Raw genomic sequence first — 27507 nt, forward strand, 5'->3', positions numbered from 1 at the left:
TATCCTTAGACTATTTTAGCGACTAAGTTCTACTGAAAATATAGGATCCACGTATGTATCTAAACAATAAAATTGTACATACTGAGACAATGAGAATGATCTACCAAAATATATATGCTTTAAATTGCTGATCATGGAATTAATTTTCTTGTAGTAACTACACAGAATTCTTTTAATCAAAACAAATAATACATTGTTGGTATAATTTCTTTTAAATTGGGGTCAAATTTTTTTAATGGCAAAGAACCTTTTAAATAATGGGGGATTTGACACAGAACCTTATACACGTACACACTTTTTTTTTTAACTACATAAAAGTAAAGTCAAGCTACCCATGCAGAAAATTTTCTTAACTGCCAAGATAAACAGAAACCACAAGTTTACAAGTGTATTGCCTAGAGGGGAGACCAAAATTATGCCTAAACCTCTAAAAATACTAATTCATCAGAGCTACATGGAGCTTCAACATTTTTCCTAGTTATAACATTCTGCTTACAGGTAATAAAAATTACTCCTAGCTGGCTTGAATACTTTCACTCTGGACAATAAAAATACATAACACAGAAATTACACAATAATAAAAGTCATACATAAATCCCCAAATACCTCTTCAGTTTTAAGCAATTCCAGATTAGGTTTATTAGTGGCTATTAAGTCTTCAGACTATTTATTAAACGTGTATGATACATGATACTGCACTACACATTATTCATCAATGTACCTAACTCAAATTTCCCTCCACCTTTGAGGAGTTCTACCCACGATGTTCTACAAACACAATGGCACAAAAGGGAGAGAGAGGGAAGAAGGGGAGCAAGGGAGAACCAGAGACAGATTAATTCTTAAAACATGAGCAATGGAGAAGTTTGACACATTTCAAGAGGCAAAGCTCCCACGTATCCGCTTTGGGGGAGTTTTATTAGTCATTCTAGGTTGCTACTTTTATCAAGAGACGAATGAACGTATCAAAAAACAAGGTAGATAAAAGATGGAGAAGGTTAACAAAAGGCAGTGAAGTTCACTACATCCCTTAAGAATCTGACAGCTCATTCACACACACTTCAGAAGAAAAGTGAGTCGGCCCACAGCTGAGAAATGGCAAGGGAGAAACCAACAATCCTGGATAGTGTTTACGATGCCCAAATAATCGGACGTTACCTAAGTATGTATGTATTGGGGTTGATTAACACAACAAGATGTAATCATCATTTTAAAAAATACATATTTCAAAAGATCCCTGAATGCACTGCCCCTTTGAGTAACGACAGCAATTACCATTGTGCCCTACACTTGGTAAGCTCTCAGTAAATGATAGCTGGATTTTTAATGCACTGCAAATCCTTGCAGTCTACTTTGAGGAGCCATCTCTATTTTCCAATTAGCACATTAATTCAACAAACTCATTAATTTGACAAATATGTACTGACACCCACTCTGTGCCAAGCATGATGCTTGGGTACAGGGTACACTGTGATGAGCTGAACAGACCAGTCCCATCCTCGTGGATCTTAGAGACCAAAGAAGAGATGGTCAAAAAACAAGTAACAATTAACTACCAAGGAAGAAATGGAGGGAGAGAAACCAACAGGATGACAAGATAGAGAAACGGGGCGGGTGCAACCTATTTAGATGGGGTTATTAAGAAAGGTGGGAGGACATACCAGCTGAGAGCTGAGATGACCAGGAAGAAGCTCTGGGAGAAGGGGAGGAAGTCACCCTAGTCAGAGACACCAGCATGCTCAAACCTAGGGCAGCAACGGGCTTGCTCCATCCAAAAGCTGAAAGAGGCTTGTGGCCAGAGGGCAGGCAATGAGGGTGAGAATTGTCCTGACCAGGTAGAAGCAGTAAGTCAGGGCCTGACCACCTCAAGCCTTGTGGACTGAGGTGGACCAGGGTCTTCATCTCAGAGACATGCAAACTCATGGACAGATTTTAAGGAAAGGAGTGATGTCATCCAATTTAATTTCAAGAAGGATCACTCTGTCCTGATTCAAACAAACATGCTGCTAATAAAATAAGTTATGAGATAACTGGGGAAATCTGAGCACTGACAGGATAGTTAATAAATGCTGTTCATTTTCTTAGGTGTGGTACCAGTCTTGTGAAGTTTTTTAAAAAAGACCTATCTTTTATATTTGTGTACTAAAATACAGACAAAATGACATCATAACTCTGTATCATGTTAATTTCCTGACCTTGACGTATGAATGGCAATGAGGTAAGAGCACGTCTTTGATTTTAGGAAGCATGTACTGAAATATTCAGAGGTAGAAATAGATTATAATGTCTAGAATATGATTCAAAATAGCCCAGAGGTGGAGTATAGAAGAAATAAGATTGGCCTTGAGTTGACAACTGTTGAAGATGGGTGACAAGTATATAAGAGTTCAGTTTACTATCCTCTCTACTTTTTGTATGTGCTTGAAATTTTTCATATGGAAATTTTAGAATAAGGTAACTTTGGCTGCTGTGTGGAGGAGGAGTAGGGCGCCACTGAGAAGGTGGAAGGAGAGCGAGCAAAGGAAGCAAGAAAGCACATTAGGAGGCTCTTAAAGTCATCCAGGAAAATCCAAGAGTAACTTGAGCTAATGTAACAGAGAGAGAGAAAAGTGAAAAGACGGGAAATCAACTTTGGAGGTAGTAATCATCAGACTTGGTAATATGAAAATTAAAGGATAGGGAAAGAATTAAAGATATCTCCCAAGCATCTGGCTTCAGCAAGTGGCTGAAGACGTTTATAGGGATGGAGAAGACAGGGAGAGGAAAAGCTTTCAGATGGATGCGCCAGGTGGTTGTCAAGAGTTCAATTTGGGACATATAAACGAAGGTGTTTGTGAAACATCCAAGCAGGTGGTCAAACAAGCAATGATTGGACCTATTTCCCAACACAATTATCAAAACAGTCCCAGACAGAGCAGTGCAGAGCAGTAGCCAGGTCCAGAAGGTCACTGATGCAGGAGGTGAGAAAGTCAGTACTGTGAGCAGGGTCCTACTAAGTTTCAGACACAACCTGGGCACTGCTGCCAGGGTTGAACGACAGTCAGAGAGGCTCCTGAGCCTGCAGAAAGGGCAACCACAATGGCAAAGGCCTTGCTCATAGAGGTCCACGGGTCATTCATTTTGCCACCAACACCACCAAGTCTTTCACCTCCACCGGGCCTCCTTGGGAAGATGAGACAATTGGACCAAAGGATTGCTAAGGGGCTTGCCTTTGAGTTAGGAAATCCTGTTGCTCCCTGGAGTGAACGAGAACATTTACAGAACACATATACCTTAAGTTAAAATGTGCATACACACTCCTGCCCCCAATAGCCTTATATAAAGAACATCTTGTTTTGGAAGGTCCCAATACAATAGCCGACCATCAAAGGAGACCTAATAATAAGAAAGAAAATACACAGAAAAGCAATTCCATACAAGGAAAAGACACTTAGGGATGTTACTCACTGGGCTTTTTAGAGAACTTTTATTTTCATTTACTCTATTTCATTGACTCTATGACACAGGATTTTTCACCATGTAGCATCTCTGACAGGAGGATGTATCCTAGAATTGACAGCAACTTCGGCCCAGATCAAAGTTCAGTTCTTGGGGAGGGGATCTGCATGTGCTTCTGCCAGTCACCTGAGGGCACCACCAACCTGATCCAATCACCTGCTTCAAGTTGTTTGGGTCACACTGGTAACTAATATTCAGACCACAAAATGCGTGAATCAAATTCCTAGGGTGTTGAAAAGTTAAAACACAGGCTTCCTGTAAGACCCAGCAATTCCACTCCTATGTGTGTATGCCAGAGAAGTGCAAACATATGTCCACACACAGATTCGTCCACAATTGTTCATAGCAGCATTATTCACAACAGCCAAAGACTGGAAACAACCTGAATGTCCATCAACTGAGGAATGGATAAACAAAATGTGGTCCAGCCATATACTTGATTATTCAGCCACAAAAAAGAATGAAGTGCTCGTACATGCTACAACATGGATGAACCTCAAAAACCAGACACAGGGCCAGCCCAGTGGCACAGCAATTAGGTGCGCACGTTCCACTTCAGAGGCCCGGGGTTCGCTGGTTTGGATCCTGGGTGCAGACATGGCACCACCTGGCAAGCCATGCTGTGGTAGGCGTCCCACGTAGAAAGTAGAGGAAGATGGGCATGGAAGTTAGCTCAAGGCCAGCCTTCCTCAGCAAAAAGAGGAGGATTGGCAGCAGTTAGCTCAGGGCTAATCTTCTTCAAAAAAAAAAAACCAGACACAAAAGAACACATGTGGTATGATTCTATTTTTATGAAACGTCTATAGAGACAAATCTAGAGAAAGAAATTAGATTAGTGGTAGCCTAGGGGTAGGAGTGGGAATGGGGAGTGACTATAAAGGACACAGGTTGTCAATTTCAGGTGACAAAAACGTTTTAAAATTAGACTGTAGTGATGGTTGTATAATTCGGTAAATATATTAAACATCGATAAATTATAAACTTAAAACAGGGGTTTTATGGGATATAAATTAATAATGCAATAGAGCTATTTAAAAACATTCTCAGGGCAGAGAATCTCATGAGAGGTTTTTTTTTCCCTCCCTACCTAGTACCAAGATTGAAATACACAGGTTTCCTTACTGTAACTTCCAGCATGACAGTTTTATTTTTCCCTTTCCTTACAAAAGGTCTCTCACAAATTTGTCCATCGTGTGTTTTCCTTCCTGAGCCATATTTAAGGTAATGATGTCAATGGCATCTTAGAGCCAATAAAAGAATTAAGTGCCAACCTGGTTAAGAAAAATCGGAGAGGGAGGGGGTCCCTGAGAGACCTGAGCAACATTTATCTTACCTAGACAGGAAGGCTTGGGCCAAAAGAAAGATCAGAGAAAAACGAAAATAAATCCAACTCTGCCTGTAGTTACCACTTATAATTTAACCACTATGAAGAAAAACATTAACTAGATGTTTTTCAACTATCATTCACCCTAAATAACTTTCAAACAAACCAAACTATTGCATCATAATTAATTGATTTAACCTGATGGGGGTGGGGATTAGGTGAAACGGCCTTAAAAGCCTTCTCTCAATCTACAATTTATGGTTCAAAAGAGAAGGTGTGAAGAAGGAAAAAGCCCATGAGAAATGCTGTGCTACAAAATATTTTTATTTCTATTATAAGCTTCTTATCTCTCGGCTAAAAATATCTGCCTCTTTCAACTTCTAGAGGTAAGGACAAAGTCACCACAGTTCTTGCACATAAACACATGCATCCCCACTGCATTCACAGTGCCTCAGGACTCGATTAAACAGAGATGAATTTCTAGGTAAGGATAAATTCAAAGTTTTATTAAGGGTATGGAGTATAAGAGATCACTGCTGAGAACATACTAAGCCTGCATCTGTTCTAACAGTCTTTGAACATAAAGTTGCTACTTCTCCTCTAACTTCTCTAAACCACCATAAAAAGAAAATCTTGATTAACTGGTATCTGACCAGGCTCCCCAGTCCATCAGATGTTTGCCCCATTGCCCTCTGTGGTTTTCATGAGAAAGAGGTTAACCAAAAGCACAACCAAGTCACAATGTTTCCGAGTGGTTAGTCCACTCTCTCCAGTCAACAGAGGCCAGGAATCCTGGGTGATCCAACTTCACTTGTGTCCACAGGCGGCCCAGATAACCCTGGTGTCCCTCAAAACCCAAAACCAATGGCAGCCACTCCTATCTCCCAACCAGAAGATAGCTCTCTGTGGAACCTCCGAAATATTTTACTTATCGGTTTTTTTGTGTTTGTTTTTTGCTGAGAAAGATTCGCCCTGCGCCGACATCTGTGCCAATCTTCCTCTATTTTGTATGTGGGTCGCCACCACAGCATGGCCACTGATGAGCAGCATAGGTCCACGCCCAGGAACTGAACCCAGGCCGTCAAAGCGTGGCACACCAAACTTAAGCAGTAAGTCACAGGGCCAGCCCCACATTTTGTTTATTCTTTGTGTGTCATATCACAGTTCATTGATGAACAGACTTTACACCCATCACTGTATTGTCAGAGATGGTAGCTGGGCACAAACACTGGGAAAGAGGACACCCAGGCATCAGGGCACCAAGAAGCACACGCCAGCACGGAATTGTTAAACCAGGAAGCAAGAGAGTACGGCAGAACTAATCTTCTGGCAAGATTCTACAGATCATGAGGTCGGCCTAAGTTTTAGTCCCTCTAAGAGGTCGCCTCCTATGTCAAGCAGGTCAGAAAGTTTATAAACAATTTTAACTTTCAAAAAGGAGACAGTCAATGTGCCACGAACTGTTAAAAAAAAAAATCTCTAATTTTCCCTCCATGTCTAAATGTTGGAGATGTTTCATGATCTACCAGTTTGCAAACCTAGCAACTACCCAAAATAGTTAAAATAACACAGTTGTTACCACAGGAAGTAGGAAAATCCATGTCTGCGGTGGTAAATCCCTTAAGCAAAAAAGGAGAGTAGGAAACAGTTTTCTTTTGGGGAAACGATTTAAGGCCTTCCTCATCGTTAGCTTGCATCTTTTCATTAGAGATTTACAGGAAAATATTCAGGGGAAAATTTAATCATCGGGCTGGCAAGAGGACCATATCCTGCCACAGAGATGTTGGAGCGCTGTTATCTGTGCTGGAAACACAACCCCAAAATATGTGGTTGAATCAGCGTAAGGAAAAAGAGCTCCCCCGAGTTAGCAGCTAATGGATCACAAAGGGAATGCTATGGCATCACAAATTTAAGAGGAAACAAGAGGAAAACATTGACAAACCCTGAAATTAGGACAAACTAAAAGTTCACATAAAAAACTGAAGAATTTTTTAACACATATTTGTCATCAGAGGGAAAACATACACACTTTTTTAAAAGAAAAGTACTGAACAGCAGATTATTTCTGCAATATTTTCAATTTCAAATGGGTCAGTAATGCAGGAGACATAAGTAAATGAACATCACACTCTATGTTGGGGAAACGAAGGGAACCATCCGAATGAGCCTTCCTTGTGAATGAAGGACAGCCTGCTAACTTTCAAAACGCTACTTGAAAACATTTTTACTCACTTTCAAATTTTCTTAACATATGTGACACAAACGTCCACCTGCTTAAATGGAGTATACCAGATATAATGTGACCTTTTCCAGTGTCTCGGAGCAGCATTACCAACATGATTTTCTCAAGGCAGGCTGATAGCAGGTGGGGACAGTTCTGAGGACCTACTACGTGCTGTACTCCTATTATCACATTTAAATTAAATTTCATTTTATCTTCCCAATAAATCTGTGACAGGATGAAGAAACTGAGACTCAGAGAAACTGGTCCCAGGCCTCCCAGCCACTAATTGGCGGCTGGGACTGGAGCTGAAGTCCAGCTGTCAAGTCCAGGGATGCGTCTCTCCAGGAAGGCACATCTCGTTGTGTGCGCCTAAGCAGAGGACAACCACGCTGCTGTGCTTTCGGGTTTGATGACTGCAGGGCATATTTCCATCCCTCTTCGCTGCCATTTTTTGCCACTATCAACAAACTGGCTTCTAAAACCATCCCCTCACCGTACCTCCCAGAACCCTGGCAAAACTATGCCAAATAGCAAAGTTTATTAGAATCAAGTCAGAATTAACTGTAAATAGACTCTGGATGGAGACCTCCACGGCCAAGAAAGGGCAAGATTTTTATACTCTAATATGGACTTTGGCCACCTTTTCTGGCTTTGGGTTCCATTTGAAATAGGTGAGTTTTTCTAGGACGTGAAGTGTTACTATCATGTGCTCCTGTAACCAAGGTGAGGGAGCGTGTACCAGGGACATTTCAGCAACACTAAAAAGGAAACACAAAAATGTGTATGAGACAGTCTTAGGTGCCACAGGAAATAATGCACATCAGAAACCTAAAAGAACATCCCACAACTAGAAGGACCTGCAACTAAGATATACAACTGTGTACGGGTTAGGGGGGGGGGTTGGGGGTTGGGGAGATAAAGAAAAAAAAAAAAAAAAAACAGAAACCTAAAAGAGTAAGATAAATTCTAGAATAGGTACACCTTTGGATTTGTTAAACTGAGCAGGACAGGAAGTTAAAATTGGAAGATGAAAGAAAATGCTGGCAACAGCAGATAAATACAGCTGAAGAGAGGCTGAATGAGGCAATGAAGGAAAAAGAAAATGCTAGACAATTAGAAAGTGAGGTAGTGCTGAAGAACGATTGTCTTCAGGATGGAAAAACTGTAACACGGTTGATAACAGAAGAAAAGAAACCAAGACACACGGACCTCGAGAATTTCACATTTTAAAGGTTCCCCAAGGGTTTCTCATAGTCACAAATCAAAACATCTCCATCACAGGGGTCATTTGTAGATGCTGTTCTGAGAACCAGCCACACTAAGATGGGAACATCTAAAACAGCTGAGCAAACAGTAGTTTTTGTGCAAATACACACATATAGATCAAAGGAACAAACCAGAAAGCCCAGAAGCAGAATGCTATTATTTTAACGAATTTATTATTTGATAAAGGAGGCATCAGACATAAATTTTCTTTCCTTCACAGACTTCTTAGCAAATGGTGTTAGAATAGTGGGCTAGCAAATCCATGAGCTAGGGATCTAAATTAACTTCAGTTAAGTTCAAGGGTGTGTGTGTGTGTGTGTGTGTGTGTGTGTGTGTGTGTTTTAGTTCAACTGTTCTTTATGGTTCTTTCATATGATTTCCATCTTTCTGCTTACATTGCCCATCTGTTCTTGCACACTGTCAATTTTATGCATTAGAGTCCTTGGCATATTAATCATGGTTATTTTAAAGCCCCAGTCTGATCATTCCAACATCCCTGCCATGTCTTGTTTTGATGCTTGCTCTGTCTCTCCAAATTGTGTGTTTTGCCTTTTGGTATGCTTTGTAATTTTTCTTGATAGCCAGACATGACCTAGAGGATAAAAGGAACTGTTGTAAACAGGCTGTAGTAATCTGGTGCCGAGGTGTGGGGGAGGGGAAGCGTTGTATGGTCCTCTGATTCGGTCTCAGTCTTTAGTGAGCCTGTGCCTCTGGACTGAGAACTTCACAACTTCTCAGTTTTTTTCTCCCCGCTTAGGAGGATGGCTAGAGTGGGCTGGAGTTGGGTATTTCCCTTCCCCAGGTGAGTTAGACTCTGATAATAACCCAGCAAGTTAGGCAGTGGTTAACTAGTTTCCCCTGACGGCGGGCCTTGTTAAGAACAGAGCACTCTGGTATATTTCAAAATGGTCCCTTTTCCTCTTCCCTGCCAGAAGCTCAAGGGAATCTTTCTCTGATATTTACCGTGGGAATCTGCTAGAGCTCCTAGAGATAAATTTCACAATACTGGGGGAGAGGGTCCTCCCTACGACTGAGTTTCTAACTCTCCGAGTTGTTCACACTGAGCCTCCAGCAATTCACTGCTGGTTCCCACGGTGGCTTCCACTCCTCGTCTCCCTGCTCTGCTAGGTCATGACTCCCTGTATCTACGTCTCCAATATTGCGGGCAGCGTTTTGCCCTCCCCTTCCTTATGGATCCAAAATGAGTTATGGATTTTTTTTCAGTTTGTTCAGCTCTTTCCTTGTCGTTAGGACCGAGTGGTGACTTCCAAGCTCCCCACATGTGAAACCGGAAACCGGAAGTCAAGTTCAGGGTTGGCTGGTTTGTCGACCTATGATTTAATTGTTAAAAACTACTAGATGTTAGAAATCGCTGACAGTGCCTTTCAGACCCAAAGGTAAAGCCACTGCCAGTCTAATGCAGCCAGTGACAGCTCAGAGAAACACAAGGGATGATGTGTGCCGCCCACTGGTCACCTCAATTATGTCAGTCTGACCTGTTTCCATCTGTGAGACCTGAACCCCTTTCTGGTGTGTCTGCTGCTCCAGCTTCCCACTGGGAACAGCAGTGCCTCCACTGCTGAACTCCAGTTACCAGCCCCACAGCCTGATCCTCTTCCTCCTCCTGGACTGCCATCTCCCATTACAGCCCAAGTTCAGTGCTTGACAGCAAGAGTGGAATAGCAGGAGCAGGGCTGGAAAATCCTAAGATTTCTGGATGGCGGATAACACACTCACCAGGGAAGTACCTTTTTTTTTTTTTAATCACACGAACAGATTATCTTCTAAAGAGTACAGGATGAAAAGAGAAGGGGAAAAAAGAGTAACTTCACAGTGGAGAAACCTGACCTCAAGCCAGGGGACCAAGTTTAACATCAACAGTAGTAAGCCACGTGGATAACATGTATCTTTCATATAACGTGATGAGAATGATGTTTTATGTCTCTGATCTTCCTCCCAAAAACACGTGACCTCAGTCTAACTATGAGAAAAAAAGACAAATCCCAACTAAGGGACAATCCACAAAATAACTGACCAGTACTGCTCAAAACTGTCAACGTCATAAAAACAAGGAAAGTCTCAGAAACGGTCACAACCAAGAGGAGCCTTAGGAGATATGATGACTAAGGGTGATGTGGGGGCCTGAATGAGATCCTGGGACAGAAGAAGGACGTTAGGTAAAAACTAAAGAAATCTGAATAAAATAGGAACTTTAGTTAATAATAAGGATTCCGTAATAGATTATTAATTACGACAAATGTACCATGCTAAGATGAGAAATTAACAATAGGGAAAACTGGTGTGAGGTACACAAGAAGTCGCTCTACTATCTTCACAACAATTCTGCAAATCTGAAACTGTTCCAAAATAAAAAGGTTATTTTTTTTAATCCTAATCACAATTAAGTTTTTTTAAAAAAAAAAATAAACATTCAACAACATGAACATTAAAACTTTTGGACAATATAAAATTTGTAACTCTAACATAAAGAAAAATAGCAATTAGGGGGAAATATCTGTAGCAAATATGACAAAAGATTAAAGTGTGTTTCTATTTTAACACTCAGCATGTAAGAGAAACATTAAGAAAGAAGTTAAACAGGCAAAAGAAGACTAGAACTCATACAAAAGGAAATGCAATGTACTAAACAATGATAATAAAGAAAATTTTTAAAAACTAAAACAATTAGGTATTATTTAAGTAGCAAAACTGTTTCAAGTAATACCCAGTGAAGGTGATGCTACATCATAAACCACTTCACTGATATGGTCTCGGCAGCCGAATGAACTGATAAAATTCTTTTGGGTGACACGGACTAAACTGTGTCCCCCCGCAAATTCACATGTTAAAGCTGTAACCCACAGTGTGATGGTATCTGGAGATTAGGCCTTTGGGAGATAATTAAGTTTAGATGAAATCCTGAGAGTGGGACCCTCATGATGGGATCTGTGCCTTTATAAGACACCGGAGAGCTTGCTCTCTCCCTGTCTGCCTGCCATGTGAAGACACAAGGAGAAAGCAGCTGTCTGCAAGCCAGGAAGAGAGCTCTCACCAGAACCTGACCCTGCTGGCACCCTGAGTTCAGACTTCCAGCCTCCAGAGCTGTGGGAAAATAAATTTCGGTTGTTTAAGCCCCCCAGTGTATGGTATTTTGCTATGGTGGCCAGAGCTGACTAATACAGAAAGGCGACTTTGAGATGTATCATATAAAGAGTGATAAAAATATTCATCCCTTTTAGGGCTGGTGCTGTGACCTAGTAGTTAAGTTTGGCGCACTCAGCTTTGGTGGCCCAGTTTCAGTTCCCAGGCAATGACCCACACCACTCATCAGCGGCCATGCTGCGGTGGCAACCCACATACAAAAAAGAGCAAGATTGACACAGTTGTTAGGTAGGGAGAATCTTCCTCAGCAAAAAAATAATAATTCATCCCTTTTAATCAAGTAATCCTTTTCTGTGAAGTTAACATTTGGAGATAATTAAAAAATAGGACGAAACTATATACGTGAAAATATTCATTACTTATTTTTAAATTTTTAAATCAGTAACAACCTAAATATCTAACAATGGAGAAATGATAAATAAGTTGTGGTGTTCCACTTGATCTAACATGACGTCATTTAGAATCATTATGAAAACTATGTAGGCTTATAAAAAATGCTTACAACAAAGTTAAGCACAAACCAAAAGCAAAAATCTACAATATGAGGCTAACTATGTAAATACATAAGGACAAGCTGTAAAAGGGTTAGCAATAAACACATAAATTTAACTTGATGGAAAAAAAATTGTTTTAGTTTAATGAATGTTAGAAGAAATAACACTCAAAACTATATTTGATAGTAACTTTACATAGATCTTTTCTTAAGCATAATCACATCCGAACTCTTAACTTACAGAGAAGTGACTTTCTCTGACAGAAGTCACTACTCTGAAAAAAATGAAATGAAATATTTACATTTTATATAAGAGAATTATCAATTTTTCTTTACTACAAACTTTTTTTTATTATGTTACTACTTACATAGAGATGGTTTCCAAGGCATCTTCAAAGATGTCCTGGAGGGGAACAAAAAATACAATGAGTTTCTCAAGAACCAAGAACTCTAAAGGTAAAAGAGAAACTGAGTGTGTGTGTGTGTGTGCCGGGGCAGAGGGGGCAGGATTTTGGTAGGATGCAGTAGGATCATTCCTCTTAACACTCACTAATGGAATGCCTTTCAAAGAAACCAACCTTAATGAATTTAAGTGAGGCTTCATTTATTTTTTTAATAATTAAGACTAGTGAAGTATTCAGCTAGCGATCAGACCGGGCTAATCTGAAGAGAGCGTGACTTCTTTAATGGAGTTATCCTTCATTACCCAGTCTCATTCATCCCAGATATAGGATAAAACAAACAAATAACGGGACTTGCCCAATTTAGTCTTCTCTTTCTCCACAGCTAGCCAAGTTAGTATCCTCTGGGTCCTTACTTCACATCCACTTCACTACGCTCCTACTAGTCTTCCTGCCACCATCCTTTCAATCTGTACCACACAGAACAGCCTTTTCCTTCACGCCACTGGCCTGGTGAAAAGCTACAACAGGAGAAACACCCCCCAACACACACACACACTCATATGCACTCATAAATCCACACACGCACCCCACACTTATACACAGACTCACACACTCACAGTGTCACATATAAACTTACAATCTTACACACACTCACTCACAAACTCACACATACACAAAGCTCCCTCATAGCTATAAAAGTCAAATATAAGCTCCTCATCCAGGTATTTGGGACCCCCCCATAACCTAGCTGAACCTTCAAAGTGTCCTCTCTCTCCATCCCTACCACCATCACCACCGCCCAAGAACAAGGACCTCACTCACCGGTCTCCCTGCTCCCATGCTTGACACCCTCCATTCAGTTCTTCCCACAACAGCTATGGCTATTCTTTTCTTTTCTTTCTCTTCTTTTAATAAGCTCACACCACTCCACTGCTCTAGACCTCTCCAAGAGCTTTCCATTGCACTCAGAATAAACCCAAACTCCTTCCCATGATCCACAGAGCCCTAAATGGCCCCGCCATTCTCTGACCGCCTCTCCGCCCAGAGACCCCCGTGCTCACTCCACTTCAGCCCCAGGTCTGCCTTTCTGTTCCCTGAACAAGCCAAACTCACCCCACACCTCTCTGCATTGTTCTCTCTTTCCTAGAATATCTTTGCTCAACTCTTCCATGGCTGACACATTCTCAGCCTCTCCTTTTCAGCTCAGAAAGCCACCTCCTCAGAGACTGTCTCTCATGAATAACCCTAGTTAACTACTAAGAATAGCAGCTTACATGTAGCTTCTCATCATCTGATTTATTTCATTCACAATATTTATCATAACCTCTAATCATCTTGTTTGTTTACTTGGCTACAATCTGTCTCCATCAAGGCAGGTTCTTATTTACCATGTTTACAGAAAAATCACCAGGGCTTGGCACACAGTTGTTGCTCAATAAATACACGTTGCCTAACGAATGAATGAATGAATGGAGCTTGGACTTCAAAGCTCTGACCATATCACCTCATTTAGAGCTATGACACAGAAATGAGGAAAGAGGGTTACAGAACTTTTCCCTTGCATGACCATTAATATTGCACAATGTTTATACTGCACTCTACATTATGAAAGGAAAGGAAAAAAAAAGCGTAAATACTAAAAAGAAGAAACAAAGCTATAAGTAGGGGCAGAACTGAGTTTAGAATTTGGGATCCTCAACTTGTTGAAGTACAGTAATCCCACACTCTGTAAGGGAGGTAGAGTGGAGGGCAATTCCATCTTATCCTCACTCTCCAGAGATTAGTGACTGGAGCAAAATCAGAAGCTCAGAAACCAGCTGCTGGAAGAGAAATGAGCTAGTCCGGAAGCACAAGAACCTAAGCCAAAAGTCGAAAGATGCTTCTCTGGCCCCTGTGAACATTCTTAACTAGAAAAAGACTCCCTTCTCTAAAGCGAAAGTCTGAAGAGGCCCTTGGAACCACAGATTTTGTCATTTGGAATCACAGCTCAGTGTCCCACATGCCAAACACACAGGTTATCACACAAGGGGTTGGTTTGGAAAAGGGGAGAGACTCTGCTCTCCAGGAACCCAAATTTGGCTGTGATAACCAGTTGCCTGTGCCAGACACCAGCTCTCAGTCCCTCTGGCATCACTGTGACCCCACCTGGGCTGACCTTTCCCAAGTAAGGGGGAATGTAGAGAGCACGCTCCTGGAGGCTTCTGTGCACGTGTCCCCCTCCTCACAAACCTCAAAGAGCAGGGCACAGAGCAGACACTGAAATACTCACCGGGCCGGATTCCCACTTAAAAGGAGACAAGGCTTTTACAAGCAAGAAACACTCCTATCCCCACCCTCAGAAAAAGAGAAACTAAAGAATACCAAGTAAGAAATCATCTTCGCTTAAGAACATCTCTCCATTTTGTCATATGCAGAGCATTCTCTAAAAAAAAGCATACTGTATAACATGGTGACCATAGTTAACAATACTGCATTGTATATTTGAAAGTTGCTGAGAGTGGATCTTAAAAGTTCTCACCACAAAAAAAAAAAAAAAAAAATTTGAGGCCAGACCCGTGGCCGAGTGGTTAAAGTTCTGCACTCCAGTTCAGCAGCCCAGGTTCGCAGGGTTGGATCCTGGGTGCGGACCTACTCTACTCATCAGCCATGCCGTGGAGGCATCCCACACACAAAATAGAGGAAGACTGGCACAGTTGTTAGCTCAGGGCAAATCTTCCTCAAGCAAAGAAAAAAGAAGAGGAATGGGAGGGGGGAGGGAGGAGGGCAAAAGGGGTGATTAGGGTCACATGTGAGGGGATGCACTATAATTAGTGTTCGGGTGGTGAACATGATGTAATGTATCCAGAATTTGAAATATGATGTACATCCAAAAAAAATAAAAATTTAAAAATAAATAAATAAATAAAACAAAACTACAGTAAAATCAGCCAAAAAAATAAAATAAAATTTAAACAAAAAAAAAAAAAGAGGAATGGCAACTGATGTTAGCTTGGGGTGAATCTTCCTCACAAAAAAAAAAAAAATAGTAACTATGTGAGGTGATGGATGTGTTAACTAACCTTATTATGGTAATCATTTCACAATATATACATATATCAAATCATTACACTGCACAACTTAAATTTACACAATGCTAAATATTCATTATATCTCAATAAAGTAGAGGGGAAATTTTTTTAATTAAAAACATGTTAAAATCTATTTTTTTCCATTTAGATAAATAATAAAATTGAGTAGAATACCTCCATTAGTAATGGAGAAGATCCACCAGAATTCTAGGATATTACTCTAATAAACTAGAGGAGAAAGACAAAAAAAGAGAGAAAATAAAGAAAACGTGTCTATGAAGGCCAGACAAAAGGTCAAACATTTTTTCATTTTAAAAAAAGGGAAAGTAAAAAGATGCGCTAAGATTTATTGCATGCCTATCATGTGCCAGGCACTTCACAAAAGCTATCTCGTTTGCTCTTCCCAATCTGAAGCAAGCAAATCGAGTCGCAGGTAATTACCTGCTCAATATTAAACAGCTGGTAAGTGAAGCAACTGGGATTCAATCTCAAATTTCTTTAACTCCAAAGTATTTTCTAATGTTAATAAAACTATCCAAAACTTGGAACTAAGGCAGATGGGCAGGACCAGAGAGAGGCTGGGAGTGGAGGGGGTACCATATGCTCTCAAGGTCATACTGTAGCATCACTGAACAAGCCCTTCTAGGGATTATTTCTCTAGAAGGCACTTATGTTTGACTTTGCTATTTACTATCTGATTAGAACCCAGACACTGTGAGGTTACATGTTAACTTTACAGGTAGACTTTTAGATGGTAGAAAAACCTCAAAGATTATAGTTTTATTGCCCTAAAGGACATTAGCCAGTTTTACGTATAGCCTAGCAATCTTAATATAACATTATTTTTTTTTCAGCCTATAAATATTCAGTTCCTCAGATACCCTTTGAATTAGTTTACCATCTCACTAGTTTCTTCATTGATAGGTTAAATAAAACTTTGATGCGTTCATTTTATATCTTTATAACAGTCACATTTCTAATTTTCGGAAATTACACTTTGACATTAATAGTGACAACACACTCTCTCCCTGGGTACCAGCTCCTTGGGAAAATTAACGTGGGTTCCACCTGGGGGATAAAATGCCAGAAGTCAAAGAGGCTGTCTGCTAACATACCATATATCCAGGGACCAACTGCTTCCTTTTCCTTCTGTCTCTCTAGGTCCCGACCCCCAGTCAAATTCCACCCCTTCCTGCTAGTGCCTCAGAGAGCCCCTTTCCTGTGTGGGGTCTCATCAGGACCCCTAGGTTTGGCACTTGATCTGCAGCAGATTACTAGTCAACAGCCTCCCACTGAGCACTAAGTATACTCCATATATTCTTCGTGTGGTAAAACGAGATTTCTCTACCTATGGTCTCTATGCTTCTCCATACTCACCACCAACTTCCCAGTGCTTCTCCAGTGCTGGTTTTCATTTCCCCAGGGATTACCAGAAGCTGGTTTCCCTTAAACCTCCCAGTACTGGGTAGGCTTACCATGTGGACTCCAGTTAAAACACATACAGTCAGAGAGGCATCCAGAATCCTTCTAGTTTAAGGAAAGTAAGACAGGAAAGCTCACGCCGCTAACAAATACGACATGCTCACAGGAAAGCCTCAGTGTTTAGTTCCTTCTTGAAGGCTCTGGACTTGCCTCCCTGTTCCCACTCTGGGCCAACCAAAAGGGGCTACTACCCCTGGGCCTAGTGTAACAAATGTTTAACTGAGCCACACCTGGCTCCTAATTATACTCTGCATCAAAATGGTACCTGCCTTTTTCAAGAGCTTATGTTGACTCCCTGGCTGGACTCAAGGGCCATCATACTCCTTTTGAATCCACTTTATAACCCAGCACAGTGCTTCGCACTTCACAGGCTCTTAGCAAATAATTGTTGGCGGCCTGGCTGGCTGAGTACCCTGTCTTGAGATGGAAGGTCCTTATCTAGAGCGGTTTCATTTTGCAGTTTAGCAAACAGGCTAGCCCTGTTAGGTGAATTCCCTGGAGGACCTTCTGGATGCAAGGCTAGCACCCCAGGGCCTGCTCGCTGCTGGGTGGGGGGGCCAGAACCCCCCTGCCCCCAGATGGATGGGGGACCCTGGTCATGGAAAAGGACGGGAAGTAAGGAAAGGGGATGGGGGTGCTGCATCAACAACGAAGACTTTTCTAAACAATTTTCCTCTTAATTCGTTAACTTTGCCATCTTCTGAGAAGCAAAAATGCACACAAGTACATTTAAGTGACAGCAGGTCCTTAATCAATATCTATTTAAGAATCTTAAATAATGACGATACTAATGATGGGAAGGTACATATTCTTTTTATCCCTAGTGGGGAGAGGCAAAGAATAAAGATAACAGATATGCTATTAACAGCAGTAATTTAAGTACTCTGTATTAATTTCCAAAGAGACCAAATAGATTAACAGACTTTTCAGGCTTCTCCACTGGAATTTTTATTTACTTTGAGGTGTGAAAAGGAATATGTGGGAAGTGTTACTCCAAGAAGGAAGAGGAAGTAGGAAGGAACATGGTTAAAATTCAAACTAGGTAGTGAAACCCAAAAAGTCGAACCTCTCCTCCAGGACCTCTTCCTCTCTCCTCTTACCTCTTCTTCCTCCTCCTCCTCCTCCTCTGCCTCTTCCTCCATTTTCCCCTCTCTCATATGGATGACTTCACGGGTCTGTGAGCTGACACCACCATGTTCTCATTTAACTGTTGTTCTTTAGGAAGGGATAAGAAGGTTTGACGGGGCTCTGGAGACACCTTCCTCATCAATGAGAACTACCCCCCAACCCCGTAGCAGCAGACCCTCCTACCTGGAGCTCTCACCCAACATTCCATTCTATTGACCAAGGAAGCTGCATGTTTGGTACCATGGACTCAAAGAATCCCAGAGCTGCTGAGAACTCTGACAAGTCAGAGATTCTAAGCCTGGCTCTGGGGCACATCTGGACCATTCCCAGGAAGATGAGACATCAAGAGGATGCCCCAACCTCCCCTGGGACTAGGGCAGGGAGTAAGAGCCATGGGCACTGGGTCCTAAGGATTGCACACACTCCACTGCATGACATTCACCCCTGGTGAATCTAGATGATCAAAATGGGAAACCAGACTGACACTGGTTGTCACACTTTATCATTATCCTAGAGACACACCAGGAGGATTCCTCAAATACTGGATGCAAATCTTTTCACACATAAAAGGAGAAGGCAGGGGGCTGACCCCATGGCCGAGTGGTTGAGTTCGCGCGCTCCGCTGCAGGCGGCCCAGTGTTTCGTTGGTTCGAATCCTGGGCGCGGACATGGCACTGCTCATCAAGCCACGCTGAGGCAGTGTCCCACATGCCACAACTAGAAGGACCCACAACGAAGACTATACAACTATGTACTGGGGGGCTTTGGGGAGAAAAAGGAAAAAAAATAAAAAATAAAAATAAATAAAATCTTTTAAAAAAAAGGAAAAGGCACACTGCTAGTTAAAGAATCATATTAGGAATATGTAAACTTAAATAACATCATTCCCCACTATAATTTCAATGAAGGGTTGAAAGTTCTCGAAATCAGGATTAACAAATTTAAAATATACATCTATTACGGGTGTGTGAAGTGACTTTTAGAAGGAAGATTGGGCAAAGAATTTTTTTTTAAAAAATATATGTGCCCTGAGCTCATCTGTCAGGAATAATTTTTCATTCTGCTCACATCTGCCATCCATTTCTCTGTAATCTATTTGTCAAGCTCAAAAAAGAAGGGCCGTGGCCTTCTGGAGCACTGAAACTCCTCAACGGGATCCCGAGGGCGACCACCAACTGCAGCTTAAATGCGATGCTACATTTTTTTAAATTTCCTATTGTACGAGGGAGCATCAATACCCTGAAACCCTTTGAAGCCAAAAGTAAAACTCAGCTTCAGCAGCCCTATTACCGGCTGTGAAGGGGCAAACATCACTCACACCTCCCGTTAAAGGACTAACACCAAGGCAAGTTCTCTGCGAAAGCTTAACTGACCCTCAGAGCTCCACTCAAAGGGAAGGGAAGCCACTGGGGCCCAGCCACCAGAGGGCAGTCACGCTCCCATCCCCACCCCACCCTTGCAGTGAACAAAACGTGACCTTCCCAAGGTTTAAAAAGATCAGACTACGAATGCAATTCTCAAACAGAGCAGACAGAAAAGAAAAAAGAACGTGACACAGAGTTCATCTTCTGAATCTGCCTGGAAGTTTTGTAAAATCCAGGTTTTTTTGGATACACTTACTCAAAAACTGGAGGTTTGCAAACATTAGCTTAAATTAGAGTTTTTACATTTTTAATAATACAAACGGTAAAAATCAGCTGCCAGAAGAAAAGATTTGTGCCTTAGAAATTTTTACTTTAAACATTCACCGCTTGAGATTGAAAATAATTTCACACATTCTCCAAGCGAAGCATGAATATAGTTCTACAGCTGCTCTCACGACACAGGAGTAGCTTTAAGATTACCCTGTATAAGTTCTGTCTTCTTTTTAAAGACGTACTTACCAAAAATCACTAACCTGATAGTGAAAACTGGGGACACAGAGAAACAGTCTCTTTACTAGGAAGAACTACTTGGAGCACATAAATAAACTGAGCACATTTTTACTAAGCAACTATTACATGTCAGTGAGTTAGGTTTTATTCAAGGATTCACTCCAACATGAGAGTAGGAATGTAGTACGTTTCCAACGCAGGACAGTGGGAAACATAAATTTCAGCCTGGAAGTTAGACCTGTCTGGGTCTGAATCTCGGCTCTATCCCGGCCCTGGGCGGGTTCTAGTCCTCTGAATCCTCTCCTTTCTGATGGGTAGATAGGGATTCCAACCACCTCCCCGGATTGTTGTGTGGATGCTAGTGACATATTTGAGGTCTGACTTGAAACAGGCTCAGTATATACAATTCCACAGGATACTAAATTCTCAGGTATGGGATCAATCAGTGGACTCATGGAGACAGAGCTGGGATCCTTCACTGTACTTCCTCTACAACTCTTTTTCACACCAAAGATTCTGCGCCCTCTTTTGGAAGAGAGAAAAGAAGATGAATGTGGAAATATTTATAGCAAACACCATACTCAAAAATTTTAACTGCCCTTACTTCTCCCCTCTGAAAATGCCTTCGCCTCCTATCCCTTAATGCCCAGACCTTTCTTACTCAGTAGGTTACCAGCGTGATAAACATAATTTATGGGCACAGAGCCCAGGACCTCAGCTCACTGGGAAGCAGACTGACCTTGGCCAACACAGTGTGACCTTGGCCAATATACTCAACCTGTCAGAGCTCCAGCCTCCTCACAAGTAAAGCAGAGAAGTTGGCATAGATACCATCCCTTACTCAAACTTCTAAATTCTCTGCAATAAACAGAAATCCTCTGCAAGAAGTCAGCTGTTTGTCCATCAGACACCTCTCAGGGAAGGCTGGTATTCAGAGGGACTGTACTAAATAGAGTGCCAGACTTCTCAAAGCCATACCAGTGGTCCTAACTTAATCCTGGATAGCTGGCTAGTGTAGGTACCAAGACAAGCAGTTCACACAATGATTCTTTGGAATTTCTAACAACTTCTAGCCAAGCACAGAGAAACCAGGAGAATTCAAAAGGAACCACCAGATGTCACTCTCACAAAAAATAACAACTGAATTGAACAGCATCATTGCTTTAGTTTCTACTAACACACAGATGAGTGTTTGAAAAAAAGGACTGCTAACTTTACAAAGGGGGAAAAAAATCTCCCTTTCTGCATTTCATTATAAACATAGAGTTGAGTTGCAGCTGAAGGCCGTGGTTAAGTTCTAAGGTCAGTACTTAAAAGGAAAATAAGGAATAATAAAAATTACCATTGAACAAATGCTTTCAATTGCCATCACAATAGAGTACACATGGTTTTGGATATAACCTCATAGAGGAATGGGCATATACAAGCAAAAACTGTGTACAGTGATGGATGGTGTGTAACAAAGACTGAATATGCAAAATAGAAGTCTTTTACAATGGTGTATTGTTGCATTTGCTTAACATAAACGAGTAAACTATTTTACTCTCCTGTACCTATGCCTCAGCTACTATTTTTATGGTTGTAATATGAACCTTGGCAATGACTTATATGTCAAGTATCTCAAGTGCCAACCCTACCTAATCTACAGTAAACAGAGGAATGGCTAGGGCATTCCATTTTTGCAGGGGAGTAATTTTACACAAAACAAACAAATAGAACCAAGAGACTGAGTTTTAACTGTTTAATTTGGAAACCATCACTAGTGGAGGTGTTTTTAAAATTAAAATGAACAGAGTTTATAGGATCTTCCCAGGAGTAAATAATCGCAAATTCCATTTAACACCCAGGCACTAGGTTGGACACTCACATGCTTATTTCTAATTCATAAACAATCATAAAAAGTGACCTTTTCAGGGCCGGCCCAGTAGGGCAGTGGTTAAGTTCATGTGTTCTGCTTCGGCAGCCCGGGGATGGCGGGTTCGGATCCCGGGTGCGAACCTACACACTGCTCATCAAGGTGTCCCACATACAAAACAGAGGAAGATTGGCATAGATGTTAGCTCGGTGACAAGCTTCCTCAAGCAAAACGAGGAAGATTAGCAACAGACGTTAGCTCAGGGCGAATCTTTCTCAGCAAAAAAAAAAAAAAAAGAGTAAGCATTTCATCTCTATTATTACTACTATGACTATGGTCTGATAATAATAATAAATAACAGGTAACACCACTAAGTGCGAAGCACTGCTCTAAATCCTTATCAAGCATTAACTCATTTAATCTTCGTAAAGACCCCATGAGACAGGACTATTATTATATCCAAATGAGGAAACTAAGACTCATGGAAATTTAATTAACTTATCCAACATCCCATAGCTGAGCAGTTTTTCCATCTGTGCAGTGGGAAGAATGCCACTTAATTTACAGCATTGCTGTGAGGTTGAACTGAGATAATGTATTTAATGCACCTAGCACAGTGCTGACACGGCAGACACTAATAAGTAATCTCTTTTGTTGTTGTTAAAGTGCTTCTACGGCTGAAAGTCTCCATTGCAGCCTAAGGATAAGCAAAAAGAGATGGGGCCGGCCCTGTGGCCTAATGGTCAAGTTCAGTGCGCTCCGCTTCAGCAGCCCGGGTTCGATTCCCGGGCACGAACCTACACTACTCATTGGTGGTCACATGTGGCAGCAACCCACATACAAAACAGAAGAAGGTGGCACAGATGATAGCTCAGGGTGAATTTTCCTCAGCAAAAAGAAAGAAAGATAAACGAAATCTCCTGCATCATCTTGCTCAACCCTCAAACTTCCTAGCTATACCAGAAAAATGGCAGAGTTAACATTTCCTTTGGTAGTTCTGCTCCAAAGTCAACGTCTTAAAAAGAGACCACAGGGGCCAGCCAGATGGCGCAGCAGTTAAGTTCACGCACTGCACTTCAGTGGCCCAGGGTTTGCCAGTTGGAATCCTGGGTATGGACCTACACACTGCTTGTCAAGCCATGCTGTGACAGGTGTCCCACATATAAACAAGAGGAAGATGGGCATGGATGTTAGCTCAGGGCCAGTCTTCCTCAGCAAGAAGAGGAGGATTGGCAGCAGATGTTAGCTCAGGGCTATAATCTTCCTCAAAAAAAAAAAGAGACCACAGAATCTTGTCACTTAATATCGTGCTCGGAAGAGGCAATTCCCAAAGAGTAAAGCGTCCAAGGTGACCACAAACTGAGAAAGCCCAAAATTCGGGAAAGATGAGGTAAGAGGGCTTGAGCTCCTGTGGGTTCTAATCCCAGTTTCACCACTCACTCACTTTGTGACCTAAGGCAAGCTACTTTCCTTCTTTGTGCCTCAGTTTCCCATCTCACTGGGTTGTCCAAGAATAAATGACACATGTGAAAAGCACAAAGAACAAAGCATCCAGTACCAAACCTTAGTTATTATCACTATTATTATGAGGACTTGAATTGCATGTGCTGCAGCCTGCAGAAGGTTGGGTAGTAGACAGACTGGCGGTAAGAACTCTGGTTCTGCTTCCCCCTGGCTTACATATCTGGTGTCGCCAGATAGATCAGGCCACCACCACAGAGGTCAGCAAACTACAACCAATGCGCTAACTCCAGCCTGCTGCCTGTTTTTGTAAATAAAGTTTTATTGGAACACTGCCTGCTCATTCAGTTATTAACATAATGTCTATGGTTGTTTTCCTGTTACAACCACAGAGCTAAGGAGTCGCAAGTGAGACCACATGATCTACAAAGCCAAAAATATTTACTCTCTGGCCTTTTACAGAAAAGGTTTGCCTCCTTTTGCACAAATGGATAAAACTTCCTTCTCTAATCCCATTGGCTGTTTTGAGGATAGAATGAGAAACAGATATAAAAAATCTAAAAAATTGTAAGAACTACTTACCAAAAAAAAAACCCCTACAGCCTTCAAGCCTTCAATTCGAGGGGGAAATAATGCTAAGAACATAGGCTGTAGAGTCCCACCAACAGCTCCCTCACTTATTAACTGCATGTGGCCTTGAGCAAGTTACTTAGCTTCGCTAAGATTCATATTCATCCTTGTAAAATGTGAATAACACAAATAAACTTATGGGTTGAAAGAATTAAATGAGATGTCTGTGGGGTTTAGCATGGTGTCTGGTCCACAGTAAGTACTGATAATGTCAACTCTCATTAAATTATTGCTTTCATTATTATTACTGCAAAGAAAATTCCTATGTCCAAATATTGGACCACTCAGACAGTACTTTCCCTCCCAGAGTATTTACCCTCATGAGAAACAGGTGCCAGCAAAGCAGAGCCCCTGAGAACTGTAACCTGTTCTTCTGGAGCAGTCTAAGAGAGAAAAGACTAAGACTTCGAGATATTCATTGCTGTTGAGACTAAATTCTCTTCCCATCCCACCAACATTCCCCTCTCAACAGCAAGAAATTTTCATCAAGAAGCTAAATGCCTACCTACACATTTGTGTTCGGTAGACAAACTTTATACTGTAAAACCAATTAACTGAATCAATTCCATCATAAAGGAAATGCTGACATTTTAGTTTCTAACAAGAATCAGTTAAATATGGAAACTTATTCAAAACCAGCAGAAAGGAGATGCTTCCAGAAGAGATTAGTATAATAGATCATATAATTAGAATCTGGAATTTAATATACATTATACATCAAAAAAAATTCTTTTAAGAATTTAAAATTCTAAACATGTAAAAGACAAATACTAAAATTCTGGTAAAACTAATGAATTAAAAAGAATTTAAAATAACTGCAGAGGAGCCCCAGGGAACTGATGCATTGGGGTCGATGCAAATGTTCGATATCTTGATTATAGTGGTGGTTAAACGGGAGGATAAGGGCCGGCCCTGTGGCTCAGTGGCTAAGTTGCGCGCTATGCTTCGGCAGCCCAGGGTTTCCCTGGTTCGGATCCTGGGCACGGACATGGCATCAGGCGATGCTGAGATGGTGTCCCACGTGCCACAATTAGAAGGACTCACAACTAAAATATGCAACTATGTACTGGGGGGATTTGGGGAGAAAAAGCAGAAAAAAAATAAATGGGTGGATACATTTATGAAATAATCTGTACACTTAACATGGATGCATTTTATTGCATGCAAATTATACCTCGATAAAGCTGGTTTTTAAAAGAATTTGGGAAAAAGTAAATACAAAAAATTTCCACACTAAGTGTTAAAAATGTGGATGCTAATGATATCACAATGGCTAACACTCTACGATACTCTTTACGTGCCAAGCACTGTTCTACACACTTTTACAAATATGAACTCACTTGCTCTTCATAACAACCCTCTGAAGTGGCTTAGTATTATCCCCAGTTTACCAAGGATGAAACTGGGACACAGAGGATTAAGTAACTTGCCCAAGGTCACAAAGCATCTAAGTGACAGAATCTGGATTTGAACCCACAAAGTCCAACTTCACAATCAGTGATCTATATTCATTCTCATTAAAACCTTTTAAACTGTTTTTTGAGAAACAAATCTTGTAAATTCAACAAACTGAGCTACTTTACAAAATGAACTTCATCAAACTGAACCAGAGCTACAGAGACAGTCTAACTTCTCTTCACACCATCTATCTTAATGGCAAAATTAGGCATGTGGTTATTTGTTTGCTGGCTGTCTTCCCTCCGGGACGCAGGTTCCATGAGGCACATCCTCTGAGAAGCAGGCACAGTGCCTACACACGGCAGCTGCGCCAGAAATCCCACTTGAAGGAAGGAATAAAGAAACAAATGAGTGGATCCAGGAACATACAAATGCATTTAGTTATACCTCAAGAGTCACTGTAGACGGAAATTTTGTTCACGTGTGTGTGTACACACTAGTTTCTTAAGTCGATGTAAAGGTCATGATGATTAATAAGCTATAAAACTGTTACTGAACACGTCAGCTCTCTGTCACTATGGGGATACGTAAAATATTTTTTAGCACATTTATGCACCAAGCATTATGCTTTGCATTTTAATATATGGTCTCATATAAACCAGACAGCGTTTCTCTAAAATAGGTGCAACTATCATCCGGGAGCTAATAAATGGTTTACACACAGGCCTATCTGCCTTTGCAGCCTGAGCTCCTATTCCGCATGCCATGGAACCACAGGAGGAGTTCCAAGGTTACCTGAAAGGAAAGCATTTCACAGGATTTTTCCTGCCACTTAAACCTGTGGAATTGACACAAGAACATATAGAGAGAGAGAGAGAGAAGATAATAAAGAATGCAAACACAGATGCTTACACACATAGGAATTTATTTTATGATTCAGTTAAAATTTTCAATTGGAGGAAAAATAACGAATTATTTAATAAATGATGCTGAGGAAACTGGTTGTCTTTTGGGACAAAAATGAAATTAAACTCATATACAAATTTCCAGATAGATTAAAGAGATATACATAAAAACAAGAGATGAATGTATGGAGAATTTTTTTTATATAATCTTGAAACAGAGACAATCTTTCTAAGTAAAGCACAAAACCCAGAAGCCATAAAGAAAGAGTAAAAGATTTGGCTACAGGAAATTTTTAAACTTCCAAGCTAAGCAAATAGCTAGGAGAAAATATTTAAGGCACCTTTACCAGACCAAAAGAATAATATCCATAATATTAAAATATTCCATACTACTAAAATATTCATACACGTGCACAAGGGTCATGTAGTATGGTACATATTGTACTGGAAAAAATCAGAAATTCCCCAAATGATCTTCTATAGGGAAGTAGTTAAATAAATTATGGCACAATTATATTACCCAATTTTCTTCAGTCATTATATAAAGAATAAAGCAAATAGTGGAAAATATCTCTAAGAAATATTAAACAAAAAGCCTTGTCCTGGGAAAGGTGTATGGTCTAAGAACCCACTTACGTTTATAAAAACTCAATCCTGATTTCTTCTGAGGAGGGGAAGGAGGAAATAGCAAAGGGAAAGATCATATTCTAGCTTCTGAATGATTTAAATCTTCTACAACAAGAATGCTTTTATGGGGGCCGGCACAGTGGTTAAATTCGCATGTTCCACTTCTCGGCGGCCCAAGGTTCGCCGGTTTGGATCCTGGGTGCCGACATGGCACTGCTTGGCAAAAAGCCATGCTGTGGTAGACGTCCCACATGGAAAGTAGAGGAAGATGGGCATGGATGTTAGTTCAGGGCAAGTCTTCCTCAGCAAAAAGAGGAGGATTGGCAGTATTTAGCTCAGGGCTAATCTTCCTCAAAAAAAAAAGTTAAAAAAAAATTTTCTTTCAAATGCTTTTATGTATTATTTGTGCAATGTAAAAAATAATGAACAACTTGAACAATAAAAAAAAGGTTAAAACATAACTTTGAGATAAGCAGATCCAATATACCTAGAGAAAAACTCAAGACAGTAAAGTAACATGACATTTCAACTAAATTTGTTTTATGACCCAGATCCTTTCCTGCCCAGTACTATAAGTGAACAGCACTTCCAATCCCTGGATAACTTTTTTGAAATTTTAGAAATTATTTAGAAATAATTTCAAACTTACAGAGAAGTTGCCAGAATTAGGAGAGTAAAAAGAATACTTGTGTGCCATTTATCCAGATT

At 40.8% G+C, this 27507-nt stretch overlaps 1 protein-coding gene across 4 annotated transcripts in view; it reads right to left on the reverse strand.

The window, feature by feature from the left end:
• The window catches only part of TTC39B (tetratricopeptide repeat domain 39B), a 134299-nt gene that overhangs the window by 91479 nt on the left and 15313 nt on the right, over positions 1-27507 (reverse strand). For 2 of the 4 annotated variants that reach the window (XM_046665031.1, XM_046665032.1), the window contains exon 2: positions 12336-12370. The exons of the other annotated variants lie outside the window; for them this stretch is intronic. In XM_046665031.1, the coding sequence (XP_046520987.1) occupies positions 12336-12370 (35 nt within the window). The remainder of the gene's footprint in view (positions 1-12335; positions 12371-27507) is intronic. 4 annotated transcript variants of the gene reach the window in all.

The sequence above is a fragment of the Equus quagga genome, chromosome 6 (assembly GCF_021613505.1).
Source record: "Equus quagga isolate Etosha38 chromosome 6, UCLA_HA_Equagga_1.0, whole genome shotgun sequence".
In the NCBI taxonomy this organism is placed as follows: domain Eukaryota; kingdom Metazoa; phylum Chordata; class Mammalia; order Perissodactyla; family Equidae; genus Equus; species Equus quagga.